Source organism: Globicephala melas, chromosome 20 (genome assembly GCF_963455315.2).
Source record: "Globicephala melas chromosome 20, mGloMel1.2, whole genome shotgun sequence".
Lineage (NCBI taxonomy): Eukaryota > Metazoa > Chordata > Mammalia > Artiodactyla > Delphinidae > Globicephala > Globicephala melas.
In genome coordinates this window covers 15067685-15095288 of record NC_083333.1, presented here as the reverse complement: position 1 = coordinate 15095288, position 27604 = coordinate 15067685, and the positions used below count along the sequence as shown (strand labels likewise).

Here is a 27604-nt window from a genome sequence, read left to right as displayed (position 1 = left end):
GGCGCTACTTTATACACGGGCACGTAAAGCGGTACTTTATATACCCATGGGCCTGGCCTTGGCTTTGAATAAATACTCCACTACATGAGCCTTGGAGTTCCCAGTAACAGAGATTCCAGTCATGTAGTAGCCTGCGTTTGAACCCTATGCCTGGATAGTCCAAGTCTCACTAGCACAGTGTTCTCCAAGTCGACTGTTGGATAGAAGCCCCTGGAGGGCTAGTTAGCGCGCAGAGGCCTGGGCCCCACCCCAGAGTGTGTGATTCACTTGGTCTAGGGTGGAGCCTGAGAATTTGCATTCCTGTCGAGTGCCCAGGTGATGCTGATGCTGCTGGTCTGGAGGCCACGCTTTATGAGTCTAACACGTGGTTACATTCCAGTCCAGATCCCCACCGTCTGCTGCCTGGGTTATCTGAACCCTTGATACTCAAGATGCATGCAGACGTCATCTGAACACGAGCGTCAGCCCCCTGCTTGGAGACGGTGTGTTTAGCTAGTAAGTGTGTGACCAGTGCGCCATATCAATTAGATTTACGGCACTCTGTCCTTCTCCATCTTGGAGTATTCAGTTAGCCTGTAGGTGTGCAGAAAGCTCTCCTACACCTCTTGCCAAAGAAACACCCTAAGCTTGGCTCCCCCAGGTGTATCTGGGAATTGAGGGCTGCACTCGGCGGGCACTGGCTGGAGGTCACTTGCAGGGGGGACACATTTCGCCCACGCCGGGCACTGCTCCAGTCGGTCCCCCACCCCACCCCAGCTGTGTACTACTCTCCCACTCGGGGAATCTGCTCTTTGTGAGGTGGGGCACTCTTCTCCCCTCCCTCCCAGGGCCCCCTACCTGAGTGAAGTTGTCCAGGGCCTTGTGCAGGTTGGCGTGCATGCCCGTGGGAGGCTCGTTGGTGATCTTAACGGAGTTCTCCAGGATGCCCTGGGGGATGATGTGGCCCTCAGTGGAGGGCGCGGGCTCCGCACTGATGAAGACCCTGAACTCCGGGTGGCTGTTCTCGCTGTGCTCCTCCAGCTTCTTCTCCAGGGTACTGAGCCACTTGGCCACCAGGTGGATGTTCTGGTGGGAAGGAAGGACCCCTTGATTACAGGCATCTGCTTAAACAATTATCAGGAAGGCGGCTTGAGGAGGCACCTGGCCTTACTTTCAAACAAATCACATCCCAGCATGAGTCTCGGGATTCCCAGTAACGGGGACCCCTTGTATCCTGCAATTCAACCCTTTCCCTCGGTGTCCTAAGTCTCTCTAGCACGAGGATCTCAAACGTGACCAGGCATCGGGGTCCCCTGGAGGGCTTGCTGAGACAAAGACTCTCGGGCCTCATCCCAGAGTGGCTGATGCAGGTGGTCCAGGGGAGGGTCTGAGGGCTCGCATTTCTACCAAGTTCTTGGGTGATGCCGCAGCTGCTGCTGGTCTGGGGGCCACACTTCAAGGGTCTAATGTGTGGTTACATTCCAAATCCGGATCCCCATATCTGACACCTGGATTTTTTTGAGGCTTTGATCAAAAGTGGGGCCCATGGATCAGCAATGTTGGCCTTACCTGGAAGCCAGTTAGAAATGCAGACTCAGACTTACTGAATTAGTGGATTTTAATAAGATCCTCCAGTGATTTGTATGCATGTTAAGACTTGAAAAGCACTGATTTAAACTCCTTCTAGCTAGCTTTCCTTCCTCCCCTGCCCCTCTCGAAACCATTCTGCTAATTGTTGCCAAACTTATCTTCCTAAAACACACTGAGACACTGCTGCTCCCAGACAGGGAAAGCTCCTACTACAAGCCCAAGCTCCTCTGTCTGGTCTTTGAGCCCTCCTCCTCCCCCAACAAAATCCCTTTCTGTCTGTCTGTGTAAAACGACATTCATTTCTTAGCACTACCTTGCAGCATGCACTTTTCACTCTAGCAAGGGTAGTCACTTTGCTTCATTACAATCTGTTTCTTTATGATGGATAGATAAAAGCTCCTTGATACATATTTGAGGAAGCCTGCTTGCAGAGCCTTAAATACACAGATCGGCACAGGGCACAGTGCTTGGGCCACAGCAATCTGCTCTCTGAGTGCTACTTTCTCTTCCATGAAAAGAGAAATAACAATAATATTTTCCATACTTATTACCCAGGGTTGCTGGAAATAACCAAAGGTAATGGATTTGAAAGGGCTTTGTATACTGTGAAATGCTATGCAAGAGTTCGTAGCGATTGCTGAAATGAAACTCTGTGAAATGAAAGCATTCAGTTGTCATCACTCTATGGGAGCGGAGAGTCTGCTGGCTGCCTGGAGAGCCAGGGCTTGATGAGCCAGGCAGCACCCCCGGCCCGCAGTGAGAAGCTCTGCCACTGCTTCAGGAATCCCCACGTCTGAGTTTCATCCTGGAGGTCTCCCAGAAACCACATCAGGGCAGCCGGTAGGTACCAGGGGGAGGAAACGTTCTCTGCTCACTGTCTGGGGGGCTGGGTTCCTGAAGGTGCTAGTGCCCAGAAGGGGGTCTCTTTGGCAAATGAGCCTGAGACAGTCGGGGAGGTCACACCCTCCCAGCACCGAGCTGATCCAGTGGGAGGAAGCAGGAACCCCACTGTCATTCTCTTTTCTCCTTAGATTCCCACTGTTTCTGGAAAAGTGTCCCAGGGAATAGCAGATCCCTCTGCTGCTAGGCTCCAAATAAATAATGGGATAATTAAGGATGAAAACCCAACAACAAGAAGTGTACAGTGAGTCATCAGGAGACAGAGGAAGTTCTCAGTAATCAAAGCCAGATGGGAGGGGAGGGACTGGCTTTTCCATGTGTCCTTCCTTCACTGATTTCTTCATTGATTCTTTTACCCCATGGGCTTTGGTTGAGTGTTTACTGTGTTCACGGTAGTGTGCTGGGTGCCAAAGGTAAATAAGGAATGTCTCTTTCCCCAAGAAAATGCAGTGAAGGACACAGCCATAGCGTAACTGGTTTCCACGTAGCCATGGGTGCCCTCGCAGAGGTGGCTGCGGGAGAAGAGAGGAGTCAGCCACTCGCTCTGCGCCCAACAGCCCCAGGATCCATGCAAGCTGTGCAAACAGGAACAAGAGGACAGGCTGTGAATCGGGAGGGGTAGCCTTTACTTCTTGTACGTGTTTAGTGAAACACGTACAAGAAGTGCTGTAGGTATTCCTACAACGGCAGGTGTTCCAGTTTCCCGACCCCAGCTGAACTCTCAGTGAAGAGGCTCAGTCCTGGTTATATGTGTGATGTTCTAGTCACGCATGTAATGAAGAGCCTGTAACACGTGACACGTGGAAAGGCAGAGCAGAGGAGAGCTCCATGGAACGCCTGGGAAGAGATCTGCAGCCTCCACTGGATTCAGCCTCGAGCTGAACGCCGGCCTCCTGAGCACGCAGCGCTGTGAGAACAGGCCTCCTTCGGGACGGGGGCGCCATTGAAACCAGAGGGAGTGGGGGGAGAGGGAGGGTATTGAGGGTGGGGTGAGGAGCAGAACACATGGGGCCGGACTGGAGGGAGAAGCCTGGGAAGTCAGGGACGAGGGCACAGAAGGAAAGGTGGCCCAGGGACTGCAGGGGTCGACCCAGGGACGGGGTCAAGAGTGACCCCAGCAGGGAAGAGGGGTCGTACCTGCAAAAGAACCCAGTGACCTTTCTTGGCAGCCACGTCCAGCACAGCCTCAGCCACTACCTCCTGTCCTTGGCCCAAAGACACGTTGTGAAAGTTCCGGTTGTTGAAGGTATATCCGAGTTTTTTACCTAAAAGGGGCAGGGAGTGGTCATTATTGCCTCTAATGCCATTGAGTGTTCACGAAGAAACGCGCACCTCCGCGTGGCTCCCCCATCGCAGGCTGCGGGAAGCCGTGCACCCCGGCCTCACACACGGACCCCCTTCCTTCACGGGGCAGGGTTGCTGCATCTTTCAGCTTTTTTTTGCCAAAGAGAAGGAAGCACTTGTCTAGACAAAATGCTTCGCCCCTCCCTCCTCACTCAGTCCCTGCCAACTGAAAACTGGTGCTTGCCATCTGCCTGTACAAGGATTAAGTCACTCGCTACTGTAGCCGCTGACCTTCAGCACCCTATGAAAGGAGTTCAGGCTGGAGACCAGGAATGAGGCCCTCTGTGCTCTGGGAAGAACTGGCAGAACAGGTCTTCAGAGAGTTAGGTGTTCTCAGGAGAAGATGTTACGAGCCCAGCTCTTACGTGTCCTCATATCTAGAAAAGCACTCCAGTCCTTCACGGTGACGTCTGCTCTTCTGCAAACACGTGTGCCTGACTGCATGCCCCCCTCACCAAAACCACATGCGCACTGACCTCCGAGTTGCTGTCTCCCGGGCTACAGTCCTCATTTTGCCCCCAAGAAAACTTAACTCACAACTCTCACATCGTGCTTTTTTTTTCAGTTGACATCCCAAAGAGTGGGCACATGTGCCGCTGCCCTTCTGTGCAGACTCCACTTGAAGAGCAGGCATTGGGCCACCATCCTAGAGAGTGAAAGGCTCGGAGAGTAGCAAGTGTGTGGGCGTGGCCAGGTCTAACATGCTTTGGCCCCTGAATGTATTAATAATAATATACATTTTACTGGGAGGCGAGGCCAAGAGGGGCAGGACTCGGGTAGTTCGGCTTCCTGTACTTTATGCCGTATGAACCTCCTCCCTGTTATTCCCACCACATAGAACCTTTACCCTCGTCATTTTGCACGAATGAGAGTGAAGAGAGGCAAGAGGCCAGCCAAGAAGGGGCTTGGCTGCGTAGGTGTGAATGCTTGTATCTCACTGTCGGGAACGGAGTAAGGGAATGGCCACGCAAACGCACATGTCCCAGCTGGGTCACTGGAGCAAGGCTGATGCTTAAGAGTTGCTCTGCGAGCCCAAGAAAGACTTCACACAAAGAAATAACCTTAATATAGGCAGCCAATTCTGCTTGGACACCAGCTATTCACCCAACCCAATAAAGTTTGGAGGGCTTCCCTGGTGGCGCAGTGGTTGAGAATCTGCCTGCCGATGCAGGGGACACAGGTTCGAGCCCTGGTCTGGGAAGATCCCACATGCCGCGGAGCAACTAGGCCCGTGAGCCACAGCTACTGAGCCTGCGCGTCTGGAGCTTGTGCACCGCAACAAGAGAGGCCACGACAGTGAGAGGCCCGCGCACCGCGATGAAGTGTGGCCCCTGCTCGTTGCAACTAGAGAAAGCCCTCACACAGAAACGAAGACCCAACACAGCCATAAATAAATAAAAAATAATAATAAAGTTTAGAGAAATTACATAATATTCTTTAGACAAAAGGATCAAAAAATGTGTAATACCATGAAGGAATCGTCGAGCAATTTTTCTAAGAAGGTGAGATGCACAAGAGAAAAGAGGAGAAATTTAAAAGAGAAAAAGAATAAAAGTCTGTACTTAACAAATTTAGTTTCAGGGGAACTAAAATTGAAGTTGCAGTTTGATACTTGTGCAAGAAAATTTAAAGAACACTGTCAATATTGGATGTGTCTTTAAAGCACTAAAACAAAACTATAGTGTGTTCTTTAACTGTACAAGACCAAACAAGATGATGACTTTTTGTAGTGAGGAATAGTTATTACAGATTCAACTGAGATGAACCCAAGAAATACCCTTATTAAACTCTATAAATCCTAGCTGGCAATAGATTTGATGTCAGCTTTAGAGCCAAGAATATGAACAACTTATTCCAGAGAAAAAGAACAGGATAAAGATGCTGGGATTATTAGATAGCCTCGGTGACATTTCTGCTCACAAAGACCCTACTTCTCTTCTTTGTTCACAAAGGGTACAGGAAAAGAGGGCTTAACGAAAGATTAGTTCGAATTCCATGTGCTGCGGTTTCCATGCCCCCACACCCCTGCCTTCAGCTCCTCTGTCCCTTTCAGATCTTCCTTCCAGCACCCCTATGGTGGTGTCACCAGGAGCCGGGCCGCACTGTGAACCTCCCTGAGCATCCTGGTGGCCGTCCCTCCACGAGCTCCAGTCTGAGGACGCTACAGCGTCCGTAGCTCTCCGCCTAGCTCCACATACCCCTGGGGCTGGGAGGAAGGGGAACATCCTTCTAGCCTTGTCTTGTTACTTGCAGGCTATTTCTTCTCCACTCTTGTATGAAAAACCTTTCATGTGCTCTCTTCTTTTTTTTTTAATTTAATTTATATTTATTTATTTTAACATCTTTATTGGAGTATAATTGCTTTACAATGGTGTGTTAGTTTCTGCTTTTTAACAAAGTGAATCAGTTACACATATACATATGTTCCCATATCTCTTTCCTCTTGTGTTCCCCTCCCTCCCACCCTCCCTATCCCACCCCTCTAGGTGGTCACAAAGCACTGAGCTGATCTCCCTGTGCTATGCGGCTACTTCCCACTAGCTATCTGTTTTGGGGTTTTTTTGTGGTACACGGGCCTCTCACCGTTGTGGCCTCTCCTGTTGCGGAGCACAGGCTCCGGACGCGCAGCCTCAGCGGCCATGGCTCATGGGCCCAGCTGCTCCGCAGCACGTGGGATCTTCCTGGACTGGGGCACGAACCCGCGTCCCCTGCATCGGCAGGCGGACTCTCAACCACTGTGCCACCAGGGAAGCCCTAGCTATCTGTTTTACATCTGGTAGTGTATATATGTCCATGCCACTCTCTCACTTTGTCACAGCTTACCCTTCCCCCTCCCCATATCCTCAAGTCCATTCTCTAGTAGGTCTGTGTCTTTATTCCCGTCTTGCCCCTAGGTTCTTCATGACCTTTTTTTTTCTTAGATTCCATATATATGTGTTAGCATATGGTGAGATATCATCTCACACCGGTCAGAATGGCCATCATCAAAAAATCTACAAACAATAAATGCTGGAGAGGGTGTGGAGAAGATGGAACCCTCTAGTACTGTTGGGGGGAATGTAAATTGATACAGCCACTATGGAGAACAGTATGGAGGTTCCTTAAAAAACTAAAAATAGAACTACCATATGACCCAGCAATCCCACTACTGGGCATATACCCTGAGAAAACCATAATTCAAAAAGAGTCATGTACTAAAATGTTCATTGTAGCTCTTATTTACAATAGCCAGGACATAGAAGCAACCTAAGTGTCCATCGACAGATGAATGGATAAAGAAGATGTGGCACATATATACAATGGAATATTACTCAGCCATAAAAAGAAACGAAATTGAGTTATTTGTAGTGAGGTGGATGGAGCCAGAGTCTGTCATATGGAGTGAAGTAAGTCAGAAAGAGAAAAACAAATACTGTATGCTAACACATGTGCTCTCTTCTAAAGCACATGCTATTGGCTACATTGCCTACTAACTTTTATGTTTTCTGCCTTCTATCAACTTCCTAGCAAGAGTCACTTTTATTAGGGGTTTTGGAACTTGGTTTAAAATATTCCATATTTTCTGTCTCATCTTTATCTTGGTGAGCTTTAATGCCACTATGGATGACTCAGCCAACACCCAGCCTCATGCTTCCTCATCTTCAAAGAATTTCTTTCCATTTCTGTTTCCCATTCCCAGTGGCTGCAGCAAGGCCTTGTCCCTGCAAACTCTCCCACGTCTGACACATCATTCTTTCATTTTTACTCACAACTCTAACTTCCTACCATCCAGATTGCTCACTCTCTTACTCCTCCTTGCATATTATTCTATAACAGCAAAATGTCCAGTCCATTGGCTCCTCTGTTTTTTCTAACCTTCATCTTTACCTCCCTCTTATTTTAAGATGGACCCAATAATCCTTCATTTGAGCCGTGATCTTATAAAATTCTTCACTCCATTGCCCATCCTACGTCTGCATCCCCCAACTTCTGTAAAACCACAAACCTGGACAAGTCTATGCGTTAATACAAGAGAAAAAATAACACACTGAGTGAGCTGGTGCCACCACAAGCTGATGATTCTCAGTCTTGTGAGACCGTCTGGTAATCTTTCATGTCCAGAAGTTGGCTATGTTGTCCACTCCCCTCTTCCCTTAAACTTCCTAATGGCTGCCCCGCTTCTTATGCTCAGCACTTTGCTTCACTCTTTACTGCTCCCTCTGCCCGACAAAACATCTGCCATCTGGTAGAACACCTTCCATTTACTGCCATTGTAACTGCCTCTGCCCACATCCCTGTTCCATCCCCATCCCTGCACAGCCCCCTCTCAGTGGAAGAGGTGTCCCCCGTCCCCAGCACATGAACAGATGGGTGAGTGTCCCTCCACACAGAAACTACACTCTGCCAGTCTTGAAGCTGCTCTGTAAAGACTGTACTTGCTCCATCCTAGCCAACTTCAACTGACGCTTAAGAAAAAGAGAATGGAGTCAGGAACAATGAAAAAGAGGCTCTAAGCAAAGTGTTGATAATCTAGCTGCAAAGACACCGAATTGAAAACTGTTTCCTTGAACACACCTGGTAGCAGGCTGACAAAAATCTAAAGGAACTCCTCCTCTGACCAGCACATTGGAAAGAGGAAGAGGAGGCAGTGGAAGGCCCAAGTGGTAGATAAACGGAAACATTTTGTCAATGCCAGGAATTGGACAAAGGAGGATGGAGACCAAGCAAGATCATGCAAGAGTCAAGTCAAAGAAGGACCAGAGAAGGTGCCTTGTAAGGGTAGAAAGGGGAGGTCCTCTGTTGGGAGGGCAGAGGACGATACTGTGCTTTGAAAGGATGTGACAAAAGGATGTAAAGGAAGGAGCAAACCGAGCTGCCTCAAAAAATAGATGCGTCATCATCGTCATTTTAATGCTGTACAATGCTACTGTACTTTTAATGTTTCAAAGCCTTTTCACATCTGAGATTTCATTCTTATCTTCACAGTAACCCTGGGAGGAAGGTATTAGGGGGTGATTGGAAACGATGGGTGATTGCTTTTAGATGAAGCAAAAGCAAAAATAATCGTGCAAATAAGGAAGTGTGGCTCATTCAGGAAGAAGGTGATGAGAAGAGAGAGAAGGTAAAGGATTAATCTGCGAAGGCAAGAAGGAATGCTGTGCGGGTGGGTGGAAGTGGGTTAAAACATAGGCCAAGGAAAGTGGATGGAATTCTGTCCTCCTCCTCCTTCAAAATTGTTGAAGGAAAATCTTGGAGGAGACTAAGAGGCACAAAACTGCCAGAAAAGCTTAGATTCTTAAAAAAAAAAAAAAATTTAATTAAAAAAATTTTATTTTATATTGGAGTATAGTTGATTTACAATGTTGTGTTAGTTTCAGGTGTACAGCAAAGTGATTCAGTTATACATATACATATACCTATTCTTTTTCAGATTCTTAGAAAAGCACAGATTCTTAACCAAGTGTCAATGGATGAGCTTCAGAAGCTTAGAGAACTCCCAAAATCATATATAGAATTTTGTTTGTCTGTGGGTTCATGCATTTCAGGAGAAGGGCTGGAGTGAGGATGGGGGAACAAAATCTTTCATCTGCCAAGCTTTGTCTGCGTCTACATGGAGTAAAACAGTGTCTGATGGAGTCTGATGCACAGACTCTGCCCAAGCACAGAGACAGTAAGTTTCCTGAATAAGCGGGGGCCTAGGGGACATAGGGGAAAGTGAGTCAGTTATGTGGATTCCAAACCTGAGAATAGGAGTCCATCAGGCAGAATGATTAGATCCAAGATGTGGAGCACATGATGTCACCAGAGTATATGTTCTAAATGGGTGCACGAGAAAACGAATCAAACCATCCAGAACGCAGAGGGGGAGGAAGAGAGAGAGAAAGAGGCACAGGTGCCCAGGTAACCTCTAGCTGATGAACAGCAATATTGCCTCTGGTCGGGAAATATGCGTTAAGATGAAGCCAAGGGCAGGGCTGAGGTGATTTATTCAGAGACAAATAACCAATACGGTTCAGGGACAGGTCAGCTTGCCTGAAATGACAGAAAGCTTCAAACTACATGATGGAATAATAGTTGGGGGTCAATTGGCAAAGAATAGTAGGAAATTGCTCATAAACAGGGTATATGAAAGCTTCCGAAAAGGAAAATACTGAATAAAAATGAGGAGACTAGATTTGTCATTATGAAAGGAATAAAACCTCCATGGGACAGAAGGAATACAGAATCTACGAAAAAGTGAAAGTCAGGAATAACATAGCAATAACAACAGTTCTTATGCTCATTTATTCATTCGTTTGTTAATTCATTCAACCGATATTTACTGAGTACCTCTCTGTGCTAGTTACGCTTTTAGGCACTGGTGAGAAAATGATGAGCAAGATGACACGGTCCTTGACCTCCAGGGTCTTAGCGACATGCAGGCAGGCAAACGTAAGTTAAAATTGTAAAAGAAGGGTCTAATTAGAATTGTATTAAATGCTCTGAAGCAAATAATATGTATAAGGGGAAAACAAATGGTCTTGTGCAGAGGTCAGGAGAAGCTGATCCCTGCAGGATTGGCAGGCATTGGACTGAAGAGCTGGGGAGAAGTATTTCAGGTAAAAGGAATTGCTTGAGAAAACGCCCTGGGCCAGGAGGGCTCATGATGGAACACCTAAAAGAGACATGTGGCCAGAGAAGTGTGAGTTTGAGGGAATGTAAGATCCAAGGCTGGACAGAAAGGCCAGGCCATGCAGGTCACAGAGACCATGTTTATAGTACTGGACATTACCTTGAGAACTGTGGGGAACCACTAGAGCGATTTAAATGGGAGAATGATAACAATCAGACCTGAGATTCAGCTAGATGAGTCTGGCTGTAAGAGCAGCAAAAATTGCAGGTGGGGGAGGAGAACCGGGATAAGTTAGGAGGCTATTGTGATAGTCCAGTGAGAGATGTGGTGACTCAGAGGAGGGAGACACAATGGAACAACTAGACTCATTTGAAACACATTTAGAAGGTAGAAGCAGTAGGACTAGATGTGGTAGGTAGTGGAGGAGGGGTCTAGGGTGACTGATTCCCAGGTTTCTGGCATGAGCAACTTGCTGAATGGTGGTGATATTTACCAAAAATGACAGAATAAAATTTCCAGAGATAAAGAGAGGTGTGACTCTCCCACTTGAAAAGGCAGGCTGAGTGCTGAGCAGGTGAATGAAAAACACCCGTACCTAACTCAGCTCATGAAATGTCAGAACACAAGGTAGAAAGATGATCCTAAAGTTTCCAGGGAATAAAAATAGGTCACCAACAAAGAAACAAGGGAAGAATAGCACCCTACTAGCATATGGCCTCCTATGAATAAAACTGAATTCTAGGAGACAACTGAGCAGTGTGGACACATTCTGAGTAAAAATCATTTTGGACCTAGCAGACCTATTTAAAGAGTATGTGGGCAAAACTCGTCCTTTTAGACACCCAAAGATTCAGAAATTTTACTTCCCGTGATTTTTTCCTGATGACTTATGCTACCAAATCTAGGATGAAGCCAATTGGTTGGCAGTAATGGGAGCTAAATTCTTATTTTTCATACCAGGGAATAAATAGATACTGAAACTTGATAAATTCAGAAATAGTGATATAAATTATTAGTAGGAAATACAGAAACAATTGTCAGAAGGAATAAATTCAGAAATAGGCAAAACCCCAGTGTCTGGGAAGGGGGACTGGGTGTGGGAAGGGCTGGGGCTGAGAACTATTGCTTTTCATTTTAAACTCTTTATTATAGGTATTTTAAAAATATGTTACTTGAACTTTTTAGGAGATTACAAAAATATACATTAGTGAATAAGATAATTCTCTTCCTTATACAGAGCTCATCTATTCTTTAGAGCCAAACAGCAGGCTCTAAATCTACACCAGGTGTAGATTCCTTTCATGGAGGTGTATTACCTGGTCTGGATTCTCATCCATAAAGACCTGGCTCTGTAAAAACCTGCTGAGTCCTTATTTAACTTTGCAACATGTGTAGTTTTGCTAGCTTCTTTTTCCCCCTTTGGCCGTGCCACGAGGCTTGAAGGATCTTAGTTCCCTGACCAGGGATTGAACCAGGGGCCACAGCAGTGAAAGTGTGGAGTCCTAACCACGGGACCGCCAGGGAACTCCCTAGTTTTGCTAGTTTTATAGTTTTGATTAGTCATCCATTTGCTCATCCCTTTATTTAACATATATTTTTAAAATGTATTTATTTTCTTTTATTTATTTTTGCCTGCGTTGGGTCTTCGTTGCTGTGCGTGGGCTTTCTCTAGTTGCACGAGCTGGAGCTACTCTTCATTGCGGTGTGTGGGTTTCTCATTGCGGTGGCTTCTCTTGTTGTGGAGCATGGGCTCTAGGTGTGCAGGCTTCAGTAGTTGTGGCACGTGGGCTCAGTAGTTGTGGCTTGTGAGATCTAGAGTGCAATCTCAGTAGTTGTGGTACACGGGCTTAGTTGCTCCGTGGCATGTGGGATCTTCCCGGACCAGGGATGGAACCCGTGTCCCCTGCACTGGCAGGTGGATTCTTAACCACTGCGCCACCACGGAAGTCCTATTTAATGTATTTATTTACTGAGTGCCTAGCACGTGAAAATACAGAGATAGGAACTTGAATACTACCTTGAAAAGGACATCTATTCCCAGAGCTCTCACTCTCACATGAAGATACCGTAGTAGTCACTAGACAATTACAATGTGATATATAGACAGAAGGGTGCTCTAAGAGCACATAGGGAGGGGTACCCAGCACCTTGGAAATCAAGTAGGGCTTCCTGGAGGTGGTGACATTGAAACTGGTATCTGAAGGATGAGTAGAAGGTAGCCTGGTGAAGGGGATGCCTGAGGGGGGACAGAATGTTTGGGAGAATGGAATGGCTTCCATGAAGAGTGAAAAAGAGGGGAGTAGGGAAATGTAGGCAGAATAAGGAGTGCCCAAAGATGCCCATGTTCTAAATCCCGGAATCTGTGAATATATGTGACTTTACAGGCAAAAGAGACTCTGCAGATGTGGTTAAAGACCTCCAGATGGGGAGATTATCCTGGGTTATCTGAGTGGGCCTGATATAGTCATAGGGGTCCTTATGAGGGAAAGGGGGAGACAGTAAGTCCCATGTATGATTTCTGACCTCCAGAACTGTAAAATAATAGTGTTATTTTAAGCCTCTAAGTTTGTGATAATTTGTGACAGCAGCAACAGGAAACTAATAATGGAAAATAGGCTGGAGAGACAGGGAGGGACTGGAGGACGAAGCCCCCTGTAAGCCATGTTAAGGTGTTTGGACTTCATCCTGAGGGCACTAGGAGCCTGTAAAAGGACTGTACTTGTTTTTCAGAATAACTGCTCCAGCCACAGGAAGGGGAATGGGTGGGTGGGTGGTGGGACAACGTCTCCTCATGAACCTGCTACCTTACATCCCAGAGCAGTCCTCCCTCTGTTCATGACCCCCTGGGGTTGGTTCAGCAATTACCCTGATTTCTGCATGGTTAGCAAATATCAAGCATTGCAAAGTGAACCTTGAATCAGGAAAAGAGAAGCTGACAGACGCAGAGTGACAGTGCATGGGGCTGGTGCAGCCTTGGCTCCATAATGAGGTCTTCTTACCTTGATTTTCCACATCCTTCAGTGGGTCCACCCCTGGAGACAGGATAAAAAACATGGGAGTGGCTGGTCCCAATTCTTCAAAAGAGGCTGCAAAGTCCAGTGCTCTTCCCACCACATATTTGCTTCCTAACTTCTCCTCAATAAAATCTCTGCCAGGAATAAAAGAAGGTCCATGTGTGTATGGCAGTCACAGAATAATCACATATGAGCAACAGAGGTCTATAGACATGGAAGGATGTGCTCAAGATCACGGCTTGGCAGTTACGGAGCTAGGACCAACGCCAAGCACTACTTACTGATTAAGTCGACACTTACAACCTTTGCTGCTGGTTGTGCACCTGCTCACCTAGATCAGGGCTCCTTCTGGATCCCCATCCAGCCAGGCCACCACTGACTCCTCTGTGGAGCTGGGATGTCCTGTTACATCACCACCACCCATCAGAAGCCTGCCAGGAGCAACGCCTTCCGGAAGCTTGCAGGCAGCTAAGCCCTCCATACATGGTATCCCTGGGATCCTCCATCCCTATCCATGATTGAAGGCCCTCCAGGCTTCTAGTCCCTCACGTTCTATCATTCTCTGTGTTTCCTTTCACCTTACTCCACTTACCAATGTTCCTCTTCCTATGTCCCATTTCAGGCTAAACAAAACCTTGCAGTTGTAACCACTTTCTGACAATCCAGCCTAACTCTTGGCCTTAAAAGCTCCCGCAAGGACACTATTTTCCCTGTACCCTTCTCAGTTGGGCTCATTCTCAGTACTGGGAGCTGGGATCACGGTCCTGCTCACGGATGACCATTACTTCTAAACCCTTTCTTTCCCACTCGTGTGGCTCCACTGAGGCTCGCTTGCCCTGACTGTACCACCACGACCCCTGCACATCCCTGTCGTCCACTGCTCCTTTGGTCCCTTTACTCATTCACTCATCACTTGGACTTTGGCTCATGGACTGTCTCTCCACCAGCCTGAGTGACGTTAGCATCCATGTGGACAATCCTCCAGATTCCTAACAATCTTCCATTCTTCCCCATGTCAGCCACCTGATTCCAAGGCCACACCCTCATCCTTGTGGTTTACTTGGGAACTTTTTCTATGTCTGAAACCATAAATGGAAACATCTCACTCTCTGACCAAAGCTTTCCATCCTTATAGTTCTTTTAGTAATTTATCCTTGGTGAACTTATTCTTTACCTGTATTGGTGCCACAAATGCAGGATTTTCAGTACCTTGGCCTCCCTGGTGTTTTTTTTTTCTTTCTTTCTTCTTTTATCATCCCCTTATTCTTGTCACTACAAGTCTTGTTCAATTCAGTGTAGGCTCCATGGCCTGTAACTTCCTCTTTTCTTTTTTTTTTTAAACAACTTTCTTGAGGTACAATCGACATACCATAAAATTCACCAATTTTTAGTATACTATTCAATAATGTTTAATAAATTCACGGAATTGTAATCTTCATCATAATCCAGTTTTAGAACATTTTAAGCCTGCAATAAGATTCTCCTGCCTATTTAGAGAATTCCTATTCCTACCCTCCAGCCCCAGGCAGCTGCGAATTCGCCGTCTCTGTAGGCTGCATGGCCTGTGACTTCTAATCATTCTCCTGCCAGTACCACACACCTCCCTTCCCTAACCCTTATTCCACCAGGGATCCATGCTCTGAATCTACCCTAGGGCTGTTGGATGCAGCTGTAGAAAATCATCCAGTGGTGAAGGCTGGCGCCCCTACAAATGCAGGATCTCACTAGGTGGGCCCTCAATGCCGCTTGGAATTCTTTGAGTTTCCCTGGTCAGCAGTCTCCCATTTTTTTCACAGATCCTATTTCAGATCTTTTGCACACTCCTCAAATCTCCAACCCTGCCACCTCCCCTTTCACACAAACGCAGCGAGATCTTGCTTCCTGCTCCTCAGAGGGAGTGGAAGTCGTGAGACAAAACCTTGCTCAATTTTCTGCCATGCTTTTACCACCTCTGCTGCAGTCACACCCACCTCTCTCTGTCTTTTGTAATGAAAGGGGTGCTCTTCCCGCCAAGGGTGATCTTTCCATCTGTCCTCTGGATCTCACATCTCCTGCCACATTACATGTGATCTGCCTCCTTCCCAGTGCTGATACTGATGAGCACCTCTTCCCAAAGGGTCCACTTAGATATTAAGACAATACATGGCAAACACAGAGCAACGGGCCTCATGGGATTTTGGTTGTTGGTACAAAGGCTCCCATCAAGATAAACTTGTGGCCTTTGTGCTCAGCCCTGCCGGTCTGGCCACACCCATCCTGGCTTCGCCACCACCCTGTCCCTACCTCATGGCATAGGTCATCCGGTCAGGCCGCATGGCTCTCATCATGCAGAGGCGCTGCAGGCCTGTCTTGTTCTTCCACTCCTGGGGGAACTTCTCCTTCTCGGGACATTCTGATTCGACAAACTTTTTCCAGCCCCTGGCGGATCCCTCAATGTCCCGATCCAGATTATAGAATTCTTCCATTGATGAAAGTGCCTGAAAAATGTCAGGGAATCTTGCTCTGAAATGCAGTTTCTCCAGAAAGCTGTCATCTGTGTTGTGTTGGGGGTTGGCGGGGGGCAAGGCAGTATTATAGACATAATTCTGTCTCGTTTATACTCTTTTCTGGAGTCTTGAATCTTCCCGCCCAGTAAACTCAAGGTAGAGGAAGGATTTTGATCAGCTTACCGTCAGCAAACTGTCCCAATAATATGCAAGGTTGGGAAATGCTCAGCTGTGGAGACCAAGCAGCACCTCCCTCGAGGATACTGCTGGGAAGAGGGAAAAGAAGGGATGCTGGGATTTTTCTGGTCCTGGAGCCCAGACACTTGAAGTCAGTGACTCTTCTCTTTCATTCCCATACTCACTCTGCCAGCAACGCCTGTCAATTCCTCACACAAAATGTCTCTAGAATCACTGACTTTGTGTTAATGCCAACTTTAACATTTCTCTGTGTCACCTGCTTCCCTAAGCATTAAATCCCAAGGCATAACATGTGAATCAAATCTCTTCATTTAGGGCTTCCCCCCAATCCATCCAGCTAACCAAGTGGCCCATTTCCTCCCTCCTCTGTCCACACACATCTGCCCTCAGCCCTGGAAATGTGCCAGACGATCTCCCAACTTGGTGCCTTGTTCACACTAGTTTCATCACAGGAGTGGTCCTGTTCTCTTCTCCACCAAATTCCACTCCTTTCCTTTCTTGCACTGGTCACGATTGTTTGTCAAGGTTCTACAAGTTGTTAAAGTCCAGTCCAAAATCAGTCACGTCCACCTCTCTAACCTGGAACGCACAGCCCTCCTACCCTTCTTTTATGGACCACTTGGAACTACTCACAGGGTTGGTAATTTCCAAAATTTACAAACAGCTCATGCAACTCAATAACAAAAAAACAAACAACCCAATCCAAAAATGGGCAGAAGACCTAAATAGACATTTCTCCAAAGAAGATATACAGACTGCCAACAAACACATGAAAGAATGCTCAACATCATTAATCATTAGAGAAATGCAAATCAAAACTACAATGAGATATCATCTCACACCAGTCAGAATGGCCATCATCAAAAAATCTAGAAACGATAAATGCTGGAGAGGGTGTGGAGAAAAGGGAACACTCTTGCACTGCTGGTGGGAATGTGAATTGGTACAGCCACTATGGAGAACAGTATGGAGGTTCCTTAAAAAACTACAAATAGAACTACCATATGATCCAGCAATCCCACTACTGGGCATATACCCTGAGAAAACCATAATTCAAAAAGAGTCATGTACCAAAATGTTCATTGCAGCTCTATTTACAATAGCCCGGAGATGGAAACAACTTAAGTGCCCATCTTTGGATGAATGGATAAAGAAGATGTGGCACATATATACAATGGAATATTACTCAGCCATAAAAAGAAACGAAACTGAGCTATTTGTAATGAGGTGGATAGACCTAGAGTCTGTCATACAGAGTGAAGTAAGTCAGAAAGAGAAAGACAAATACCGTATGCTAACACATATATATGGAATTTAAGGAAAAAATATGTCATGAAGAACCTAGGGGTAAGACAGGAATAAAGACACAGACCTACTAGAGAACAGACTTGAGGATACGGGGAGGGGGAAGGGTGAGCTGTGACAAAGCGAGAGAGAGGCATGGACATATATACACTACCAAACATAAAATAGATAGCTAGCGGGAAGCAGCCGCATAGCACAGGGAGATCAGCTCGGTGCTTTGTGACTGCTTGGAGGGGTGGGATAGGGAGGGTGGGAGGGAGGGAGACACAAGAGCGAAGAGATATGGGAACATACGTATATGTATAACTGATTCACTTTGTTATAAAGCAGAAACTAACACACCATTGTAAAGCAATTATACCCCAATAAAGATGTTAAAAAAAAAAAAAAAAGGATGTGTGACTGCTGATCACTTTAAAGCCATACCCCTCCCTCTTCCTCTTCTGCTCCACTCCAGGACAAGCTGACAGGTAAGCCTGGGTGCTCCCTCCTTTGGTGCCGAAGGGAAGTTGTATCGTGCAAGCCCCGCCCCACACCCCAACGACCAGAACACCCGCAAGGCACCTCTTTTCCGGGCTCTCTCAAGCCGATTTCAGACTGCTTGGGAGCTCCCCTGCTCTGCCCAGAAAGTCTCATTATGTGAATAATAAACTCTTTCGTGCCTTCTAGTTATGCGCAAGGCGTCATCAGTCTGGACATGGGAACCGCATTTTGGGTGGGGTCCATCCTGTTTCTTCAGAGTGCCCACGTAAACGTTACTCAGGCGGTCGCTTACCTGCAGCCTTTCTGTGGTCACTCAACTCCACTTGTGTGTTGATCTCTCTAATGAGATTAAAAGCTAGACTGTCTCCAAAGCACCTACTGCAGTGCCATCAATTTTAAGGAATCCTCCATTCTTGTTATGTGAAATCATTCATTCATTTGATATTTATTGGATGCCTGCTACATGCCAGGTACTTGGGAATACAAATGTGAACCAAACAAATACACTTGTCTTCGGGGAGCTTACAATCCTAAGAGAAAGAGATGAGGGAGGCCTTAGTAGGGATGCAGAATTCTGCTGGGCAGAGAGAGAGGTAGAGGGAAGGGCAGGGCATTTCATGGGGAAGGGTCCACAGAGTCCAAGTCTGGAGTGGGGAGGGTGTGGGGCATGGTAGAAGGCAGTGTGACTGTGGAGGACGGGTCTACAGGTGACAAGTGGGAGGTCAGGCTGGAGAAGGACACGTGCACTTGACCTGGGCTCGCCCAGCCTCTTCTCCCGTGTGGAGGAACACATGTCCAGTCCTTAAGTGCCCTTTCACGTGGGCTCTGTGGCTTCCTAATTTCACCCTTAGCATGCAGAGCAGGGAACACACCAGTCATTGTGCTGAGAAGTGGCGTGGAGTGGCACGGGGGATGGCGGAGGAGGCACCAGGAGACGAGAGCTCTGCTCTCGACGTCACCTCTTATGAGCCTCTTATGACGCGGAGCCTGTTTTTAAACCTTTGTGGGCTTTGACTTTTTCATTTGGAAAATGAGGCCAAGTAACCGTTGTCTGCATAGCTCATACTCTAATGTAGATACAAGTGCTTTGAAGACTATAAAGCGCCTCTGTGCTTTTCTGGGCTCCTACAGTTACTGAATTGCAATTGCTGGTTTCCTTGTCTGGGACTCCCACAAGATTGTGGGTTCCCTGCGGGCAAGAGCTTTCTGAGCTGTCTCTGTACGCCTCAGGCCTAGCAGGCTGCCTGGCGCTTAGGAAGCGCTCCATTAATAAAGTTTGACATCTGGGCGGCCAGTGGGAGGGCCCTTGACAGGCTGAGAAAAGCTGCAGCTGCGGTAATTATTTCCCTCTGTGCCGAGGACCAAACTTTCCTCTTCTTTCAGGCTGCCACTTCACCCCTCTTCCCAGCTTGCATCACCATTAACCCTCCTGCAGTCCCATTACCCACCCCTGGTGTCACCACAAAACTGAGGAAATTACACGGTGATCAGGGCTCCCAGCTACCGTGGCTGGGTCTGAAACACGCTTTCTTGAAGCTCTGGGTTGAACACAGTTGCAATGTTTAATCTTCCAAATGAGGAAAAGGGATTTCTAACGTTCTAATAAGCTAAATGGAAATGACTAATTAACCTAATTACATTGGACTGGGTAGCAAAGTACAACTGTGCTAAATTGGCATTCAGAGAGGTAGCCAGGGGCCTTTTCAAAGGCTAACAATGCCCGGTACCACAGATGAGATTTTTTAATGAAGAAGAGAACATGCTGACTGACCAAAAGTGATCAGCAAGGTAATGGCATTGTATGTCTTGCTTCTAAGATCCCTTGGTACTCTGAACTTATTTACAAAACAGAAATAGAGTCACAGATATAGAAAACAAACTTACGGTTACCAGGGGGAATGGGGGGGAGGGATAAATAGGGAGATTGGGATTGACAGATAACACACCACTCTATATAAAATAGATAACTAATAAGGACCTACTGTATAGCACAGGGAACTCTTCTCAAGACTCTGTAATGACCTATATGGAAAAAGAATCTAAAAATGAGTGGATATATGTATATGTATAACTGATTCATTTTGCTGTGCAGCAGAAACTAACATAATATTGTAAATCAACTATACTCCAATAAAAATTTTTTAAGTAAAAAAAAAAAAGAAGAAGAGAACATGCCCATTACCTAAAAGTTTAACATTTGATGAGACTTTAAAAATCCTTACAGAGGGTACTAATAAAAGCAGGATTTGATCACAAAGATTTCATTCATCACCTGCGTATTAGATCTTCTGGGGAAACAGGGCAATCAATCTTCCTCATCAGACAGGGTGTTTTAAAAAATTTGTTTTATCATGTCCTGTTCAATTATACTTCCTTTGTTTCTTTAGGCTAAAAGCCAACTGAACACTTAAAAAGAGCATTCGTCAGAGGGCACACGCTGCATTGTGTTTCACCTGCCCACGTCCTGCACTGGGCTGGAGATGGATGGGGCTGGACATGGCTGCTCCGGTAACAAAACTCAGAGAGAAAGATAAAGCTTCACTCATTTGCAGAAACCTTTGAACAGCCAGATGAGCTTAGACCGCAAAACAAAACCAAAAAGCAAAGCAAACCAAAGGGGGATGGAACCAAATTGCACCAAGTCGCTTTCGGAGTTGAGCTACGGAAAATGAAAGCAGTGAAGAGTGCTTTTGAATCACTTATTCTTTATGACTTTTGCTGCAGATGGCTTTGTGGGATAACAGAGAGAAAAGCAACTGGACTGAGCCCAACTTGGCAACTCACCATTCCTCAAAGGTTTTCCTTCAATGGACAAATTCTATCAGGCACAGCCCATGTCAACCACAGCATATATACACCTTATAGCTGGGTAATTAATAACCATAACTGTGATAAGGTGAACTGTATGCCCCAGAAAGATATGTTGAAGAAGTAGCCTCCCAGATTTCTGAATGTGATCTTATTTGGGAATAAATAGGCTCTTTGCAGGTGTGATCCTGTTAAGATGAGGTCAGGAGGGTGGGCTCTGATCCATTGTGACTGATGCTCTTATAAGAAGAGAAGAGACGCAGAGACACAGAGGGAAGACGGCCATGTAGGGACCGTGGAGACGGAGGCAGAGATCTGAGTGGTCCTGCCACAAACCAGGAGTGCCTGGGGCTTCCAGAAGCTGGAAGAGGCAAGAAAGGGTCTTCTCCCTGAGGCTCTGGAGGGAGCATGACCTGCCAACACCTTAATTTCACGCTTCTAGCCTCCAGAACTCTGGCGGAATAAATGCTGTGTTTTTAAGCCACCCAGCCTGTGGCACTTTGTTATGGCCATTGTAGGAAACAAATAGAACAGCCATAACCCCAACCATAATCGGTTTCCATTTACTGAACATTTATGTGTCTGGCATAACAGATAAGGAAACAGAGATAACCTGTCAGAGGCCACACACACTCAAACCTGAACCTGAACCCAGGAATGTCTGACTCCAGAGCCTGGGTTAACTGGTCCATCTCCATCATTGCTCCAGTTCTGCAAATGGGCTCATTTAGAACTGCTTCCCAGAATTTATTTTCCATACGAGCATCAGACTCTGAGTCATTATTCTCAAGCTCTGGGGCCATACTTCCCAGCAGGTGGCCATTGGCCACATGTGAGTATTGAGCAAATGAAATGTGGCCAGTATGACTGAAGAACAGGATTTTTATTTGCATTTTATTTATTTATGTTTTTTAAAAAATTTAACACATTTATTCTGTTTTTTGGTATAGTCGATTTTTTCCTTCATATTATTTATTTAGTTATTTGTTTACTTTTTTACAAATTTTAATACATTTATTCTTTATTTGTTAATTTTAATTATTTTAAAATTTAAGTTTAGAAACTGGAAATTGCTTTAGTAATTGGAGAACTTTGAAGTATGTTTGAAACAACTTGGGTATATGAATCAAATGTTTTAACTCTAAATTTTATAAAATCTAAATTCAAATCAAGTATTTCTGATGAAGATTTAGCATCTGGATTGATATGTGTTATAAGTGCAAAAAATACACACCAGAATTCAGACTTTTACAAAAATATAAAATATTTCACTTATAACTTTTGTGACAGTTACATATTAAAATGATAACATTTTTGCTGTATTGGGTTAAGGAAAATATATTATTAAAATTACTTTCATCAATTTCATTTTACATTTTTTTCATTTTGCATTTTTAATGTGGCTACTAGAAAAATTTAAATGACGCATGTGGCGTGCAGTACAGTTCTTTTGGACAGTGCTACTCTAGATTGCATCTATTCATTCCTATCTTATCTTACGTAGCCTAGAAAAGCTGATGGTTTCCCACACATATGCTCTGCACTTATTATAATTATTCTTAGGCATTTTATAACTTTGTGATTTTTGGTTGCTATTGTGAATGGAGTTCCGCTTTGTTTCTTTCCCAACATATTATTCTCCTTCTCATTTGCCAAACTGGGTTCAGAATGACAAACGGAGCTAATATATAAAAAATCACACCTCTATTATTTAGATCAGGGGTCAGAAAACTGTGGCCTGCAGGGACAATCTGGCCCACCATCTGTGTTTGTAAATAAAGTTTTATTGGAACTCAGCCATTTCCATTTGCTTACCTATGGTGTGTGACTTTGGCAGAGTTGAATAGCTGTGACAGAGTGTGGCCCTCAAAGCCTAGATATTTGCTATGTGACCCTGTGCAGAAAAAGTTTGATGACTCTTGATTTAGACATAGCCCTAAAGATGATTAAAAGAAGAGCTACAGACTCTGAAAAAAAGTTAGAAAAACATTTTGGGCAATGGCAGCATTTCCCAAGATGACTCCTTTGAAGAGGGCAGCACGTACATAAATGATTAAGTGCTGGGGTTTTGTTATAAAGTAAATCAACTTGGATGGATCTCAAGGGAGTTACGCTGAGTGATCAAGCCAGTCCCCAAAGGTTACATACTGTATAATTCCATTTATATAACATCCTTGAAACGACAAAATTATACAAATGGAGTACAGATTAGTGGTTGCCAGGCATTAGGAATTGGGGGAGGGAGGAGGTTGTTGTTTCTATAACAGGGTGACATACACACCAGATGGAGTTTTCTGGGTCTTGACTGTGGTGGTGATTACATGATAAATGTGTGTGATAAAACTAAACACACACACACACGTGCATGAAAAACAGGTGTAATCAGAATAGAGTAGTGGTTTGTATCAATGTCAGCTTCCTGGATGTGATATTGTGCTACAGGAAAGCTAGATGTGACCACTGTGGGGAATGGGGTACAAAGAATCTCTGTTATTTATTATAATTGCACGTGAATCATTGTCTCAAAAAATTTTAGAAAAAGAGAGACAATCATACTACTTCAGACTCAGACTTCCTTGTGCTACAGAACATGTAGGAAAGCCAGCAGACATGGAAGGTTATAAATAGGATTCACTTTGTGCAGGTGCCATCTTCACACGGCAACAGCACCTGCCGTGGGGCTCCTGCAGGTGGGGACTGGACCTCCTCCCACCTGGAGAGTGCGTCTAGACTCTGGGGCTGGTGGTCACCCGGTCCACGCTTACTGCTCAGCCCTGTGAATGCAGGCGTGGTCCCTACTGAAAGGAGCTCATAGCTTGTGATCTTTTTGATGTTCGTAGAATCCCAATGAAACTAAGCTAGATAACATGGAAGGAAGATGGATTTTGCCATCAGACAGACCAGAACTCGATTCCTGGATCTGCTACTTATAAGATGAATGATCTCACTTTTCTTACATGTTAAGTGGGAAAAAGTAATACCTATTGCCCAGGTGAACATGAGAATAAAATAAGGTAGTGAAGTTTTAAGGTGCTCGATAAATGTGAGCTATTATTAACCACTGAGAACCCCAGGCTGGAACGCGTTCCTTGCTTTGAGGCCGTCAGGACCCACGGGGAGATGGACGGCTGGCAGAGGCCTGGCACCTGTCCACTCCACGGAAATGCTTGTGCAGCGTCTCCACCCCAGCCCTGGCCTCACAGAGGAGCCCGCATTCCGGCCCTGAGCGCTGGCAGGTGGAAGGCAGCTCCGCTGAGTCAGAAACACTCACAGGGTCCTTCTGTTCCCTAACATCCTGGAGGCAAAGCCCACGCACAAGTACACGCACCTGCTCCTGCTCTGCAAAGCCTTCCCCGTAGGCCTGGGAAGGGGGAGTGCTGCCATGGGGTGCAGACAAAGGGACGGACACACCAATGTTTAACACAGCTCATGGTGAGCCCCCAAACACACCCCTGCTGGTTTCCTGGGGACAAATGTCAGGAAAACACTCCAGGAGAGGAGAACGTGACTTTCTCCCTAGGGGCTGGTACTGACCTTGATGCCACCCCAGGCCTGATGGGAGAGGAACTCCACGGGACTGGTGACGTCTGTCTGCACTGGAGATCGAAGCAGGAAGTCCAACTCTGCTGCACTGACTTCCTGGTTCAGGAGGAGAATCTGCAATGTGGGAGGACAGTGCTGCAGTTCTTTAGCTGGCGGCAGTCATGGGTCCCAGAGATCTCTGGGGTTGTCACTCAGTGTAACTAGTGCCACTTCTAACGCTAGAGCCCGCCCGTCAATTTTGGTTGTTGAAAGAGGATGAAGTGGGAGAAAGTGTATGTCTGTGCAAATCACCTCTGGGTGCAACTGACTTCACCCCAAATATCAGCATGAGTTAAATGCACACAGTGAATAACTGTATCTTGTCAAGCAAGGACTTCATGGATCCATCATAAATGCCATGAAGTACCTTCCTACAATCTCACAGAGAAGATGACACATGCAAATGCCATGATTTGAGGAGGCTGTCAAAGTAACGGATGAACACATGCGAAATAGAAGTGCACATGTGAATCAGCACTGCTAACGGTGTTCCAAAACGGGGGAGTGGCCAGTAGGCAGGGGCGGGGGATGAATTTGGCTCAACTTTCTCTAAGTGGTCCTGAATTGGGTTTTAGAGATGCTAAGCGATGGGAAGATTTAGACAAGATTTCCGTGGGGCGGGGGCAGTGGAAAGTGCAGAGGCTTGGGGGGGAATCAGTGCGGTGCGTTGGGCAGGTGGTGCAAAGCACTCGGCTGGGTTAGAACTAAAAATTCACGCTGAGAGGCGCTCAGGAAATTGTTCTGCTCCTTTCAGATGGCATTCTCCGCTGAAAACTTACAGATGGGAATACTCACGAAGAAAAAATAATTTGGTTAGTTTGAGGAAAAGTCTTTTAAGGAGAAAACAGGCTAGAAATAGCAGGTGAGGTGAAGAAGCCCTTGTAAAACAAGGTTGAAATATTTATGAGGGGAGTGGAGTGAGAGCTGGGGGTGGAAGCTCCTTAGGGTTTGGGGTAAATGAGTGGCAGGAGGGAAATGTGTCTGTGCTGGGGCTCAAGTTCCTTCTGTGATGGCCAAGCTGTCATCTGGGCTGGAGAGGGGAACACAGAGGGTGAGAGGGACAAGTCACACTAACATTCCCCCGTGAATTTAGGCTTCGGAACGTGCAAACAGAGTCAGCGCAGGAGTGATTATGGAATATCTGACTTTTAGAATTGGAAGAGACCTACAGGATAATCTGGTCTGTGCTTCTAATTTATATATGAAAAAAAAATCCCAATCCTAAATGATTAGATAGATGCAAGGGAATAAATTTCCATGGTTTTCTGATGTTGAGAATAAGCAGAAGGCAAGGGTTTCTTATTAACACTGGAAGCCCTGATGCTCTCAAGCCTTTGAGAACCAGCGTTCTTAAGGAGTTTTCTAAGGCCACGGCTGCTACGGCTATAGAAGGACATTTGCAATTTCTTATTCTGGGGGAAGGTTTGGACATTAAACTTGCAACCTTAAAGGTAAATAAATAATTAGGGATACTCTAACAAAGTTCTTACTGCATCTCAAAAAGTATCTAGTTATTAGTAGGGCCATTCAGTTTCATCCTCAGTGCTAGTTGGGATTGATTGGTAGTGGCTGCTGGAGGGCTCTGTTGAGGAGGATCTTAGATCATCCAGGATCACCAAGAAAAAGTAAAATGGTTGATTAAGCACGTCTGCCATGAGTGGGACAATGGTGGGGGCAGCATGTGTGCACCATATTGGACCTTCTTATCTGATGCCTCTGCTTAGAGCGCAAAAGTCTTCACAGACAATGGAAACTGATGTTAAGAGAAGAAAGTTTCTTTACACCTGCTGGTTGGGCATATACAGTGACCTGTTTTCTGGAAATTTCTTTAATCCACTTTTACCTGAAAGGTGAGCTGGGAAAGGTAGGTCAGCTTATCACACTCAAAGAGCCCACGGGTGGTGTACTGGTACATAGAGAAGGTGATGCTGTCTATTAGATTGGCCACCCGTTCCTTGAGGCTCTCATCGGGAGCAGCCTTCTCCACAGCCTTCTGGAAGACGATGTTGAAGGCCTGGGGACAGGAGGTAGGACACTGGTAATTTACACAGCTCTGTGTATGTAGCTAGTAGTACTACCTGTGATGAGTATTACGATTTGCCAGCCACAGAAATGTTTTCCCAGCATAATCTGCCAAGAAGGTACAGTGGCAACAAGAAAACTCTTGTCTTAGTTTGCTAAGCTCGTCTTAATTGGCTCATATAAATTACTACGTTGTCACAAAGTGGGCAAAGCTATGGGGCATATAGAGAAGAGCCGATAGTTTAAGTCAGTGAAAACTAAATGTCCAGTGGCCAAAATAATTAAATTAAATCCAATAAGTTTTGTTGGAAAGTAAACACAGTCAAGGATAACCAGTTAGGATGGATGATTCTATCCTCTAGGTCAGCCGTCCCCAACATTTTTGGCACCAGTTTCGTGGAAGACAGATTTTCCCCAGATGGGGGGTGGTGGGGTGGGGGGTGGTTCAGGTGGTAATGCGAGCGATGGGGAGCGGCAGATGAAGCTTTGCTTGCTCGCCTGCCGTTCACCTCCTGCTGTGTGGCCTGGTTCCTAACAGGCCGCGGACCAGGGGGTTGGGGATCCCTGCATCTAGATTATAAAATTCCCGATGGTACATTCAATATCATGTACAACTTTGCTGTCTAGAAGAGACCCTTGTACATAATAGGCACGCAGAATATTTTCAATTAATTACTTTTCCTTTTGGTAATGATCAGAACATCAGGTGTTCCTTGTTTTTCTTTCTAGTAATTCTGCATCGTTTGGTGAGTCCACTTACATGTGCTTTTTTCTTATGGACCCTTGCTGCAATGGTGGGAGCAGAGCCTGCTTTGGTTACATCTTCTGAACTATACATTATGGGTATAATATGAAATAAATCATATGAATCAATTTTCCATTGTTTTAAACTTAGATATAGACTATTTATAAAAAATTAATATTAGGAATGCTGCATTTTGAATGTGATATGAATAGAATGAATCATTAAAGAAAATAAAAATTAAGATATAATTGGGTCTTTCCAATTTTTGGCTATGCAGATTTCCAGTCTTCTTGGTTTTTTTTGTTTGTTTTGTTTTGTTTGTTTTGAACACATATTTTCATGTGCCTCATCTAATCTCCTTTTGTCAGAAAGAGTCACTGAGGTGGATTTCAACTACACTCAGAACTATGGAAGTGATCCCGTAGTTATTAGGCTTATCATGCTAACTTTTATACTGTTTTAAAATCTTTTATAATTCTTTCATATGGGGCTTTGGCCTGAATATAATGCCAAGTATTGGATTTCATTTATAAACATAAAATATTACAAACACAGT

General features: G+C 45.6%; 1 protein-coding gene across 1 annotated transcript in view; it reads right to left on the bottom strand.

Moving 5' to 3' along the window:
• Window positions 1-27604, bottom strand: part of DNAH9 (dynein axonemal heavy chain 9) — a 299063-nt gene that overhangs the window by 24414 nt on the left and 247045 nt on the right. Inside the window, exons 58-63 of the mRNA XM_030861390.2 lie at window positions 26125-26295; window positions 24234-24356; window positions 15703-15896; window positions 13405-13553; window positions 3607-3734; window positions 838-1065 (exon numbers count right to left, since the gene is read on the bottom strand). Coding sequence (XP_030717250.2) covers window positions 838-1065; window positions 3607-3734; window positions 13405-13553; window positions 15703-15896; window positions 24234-24356; window positions 26125-26295 — 993 coding nt within the window. The remainder of the gene's footprint in view (window positions 1-837; window positions 1066-3606; window positions 3735-13404; window positions 13554-15702; window positions 15897-24233; window positions 24357-26124; window positions 26296-27604) is intronic.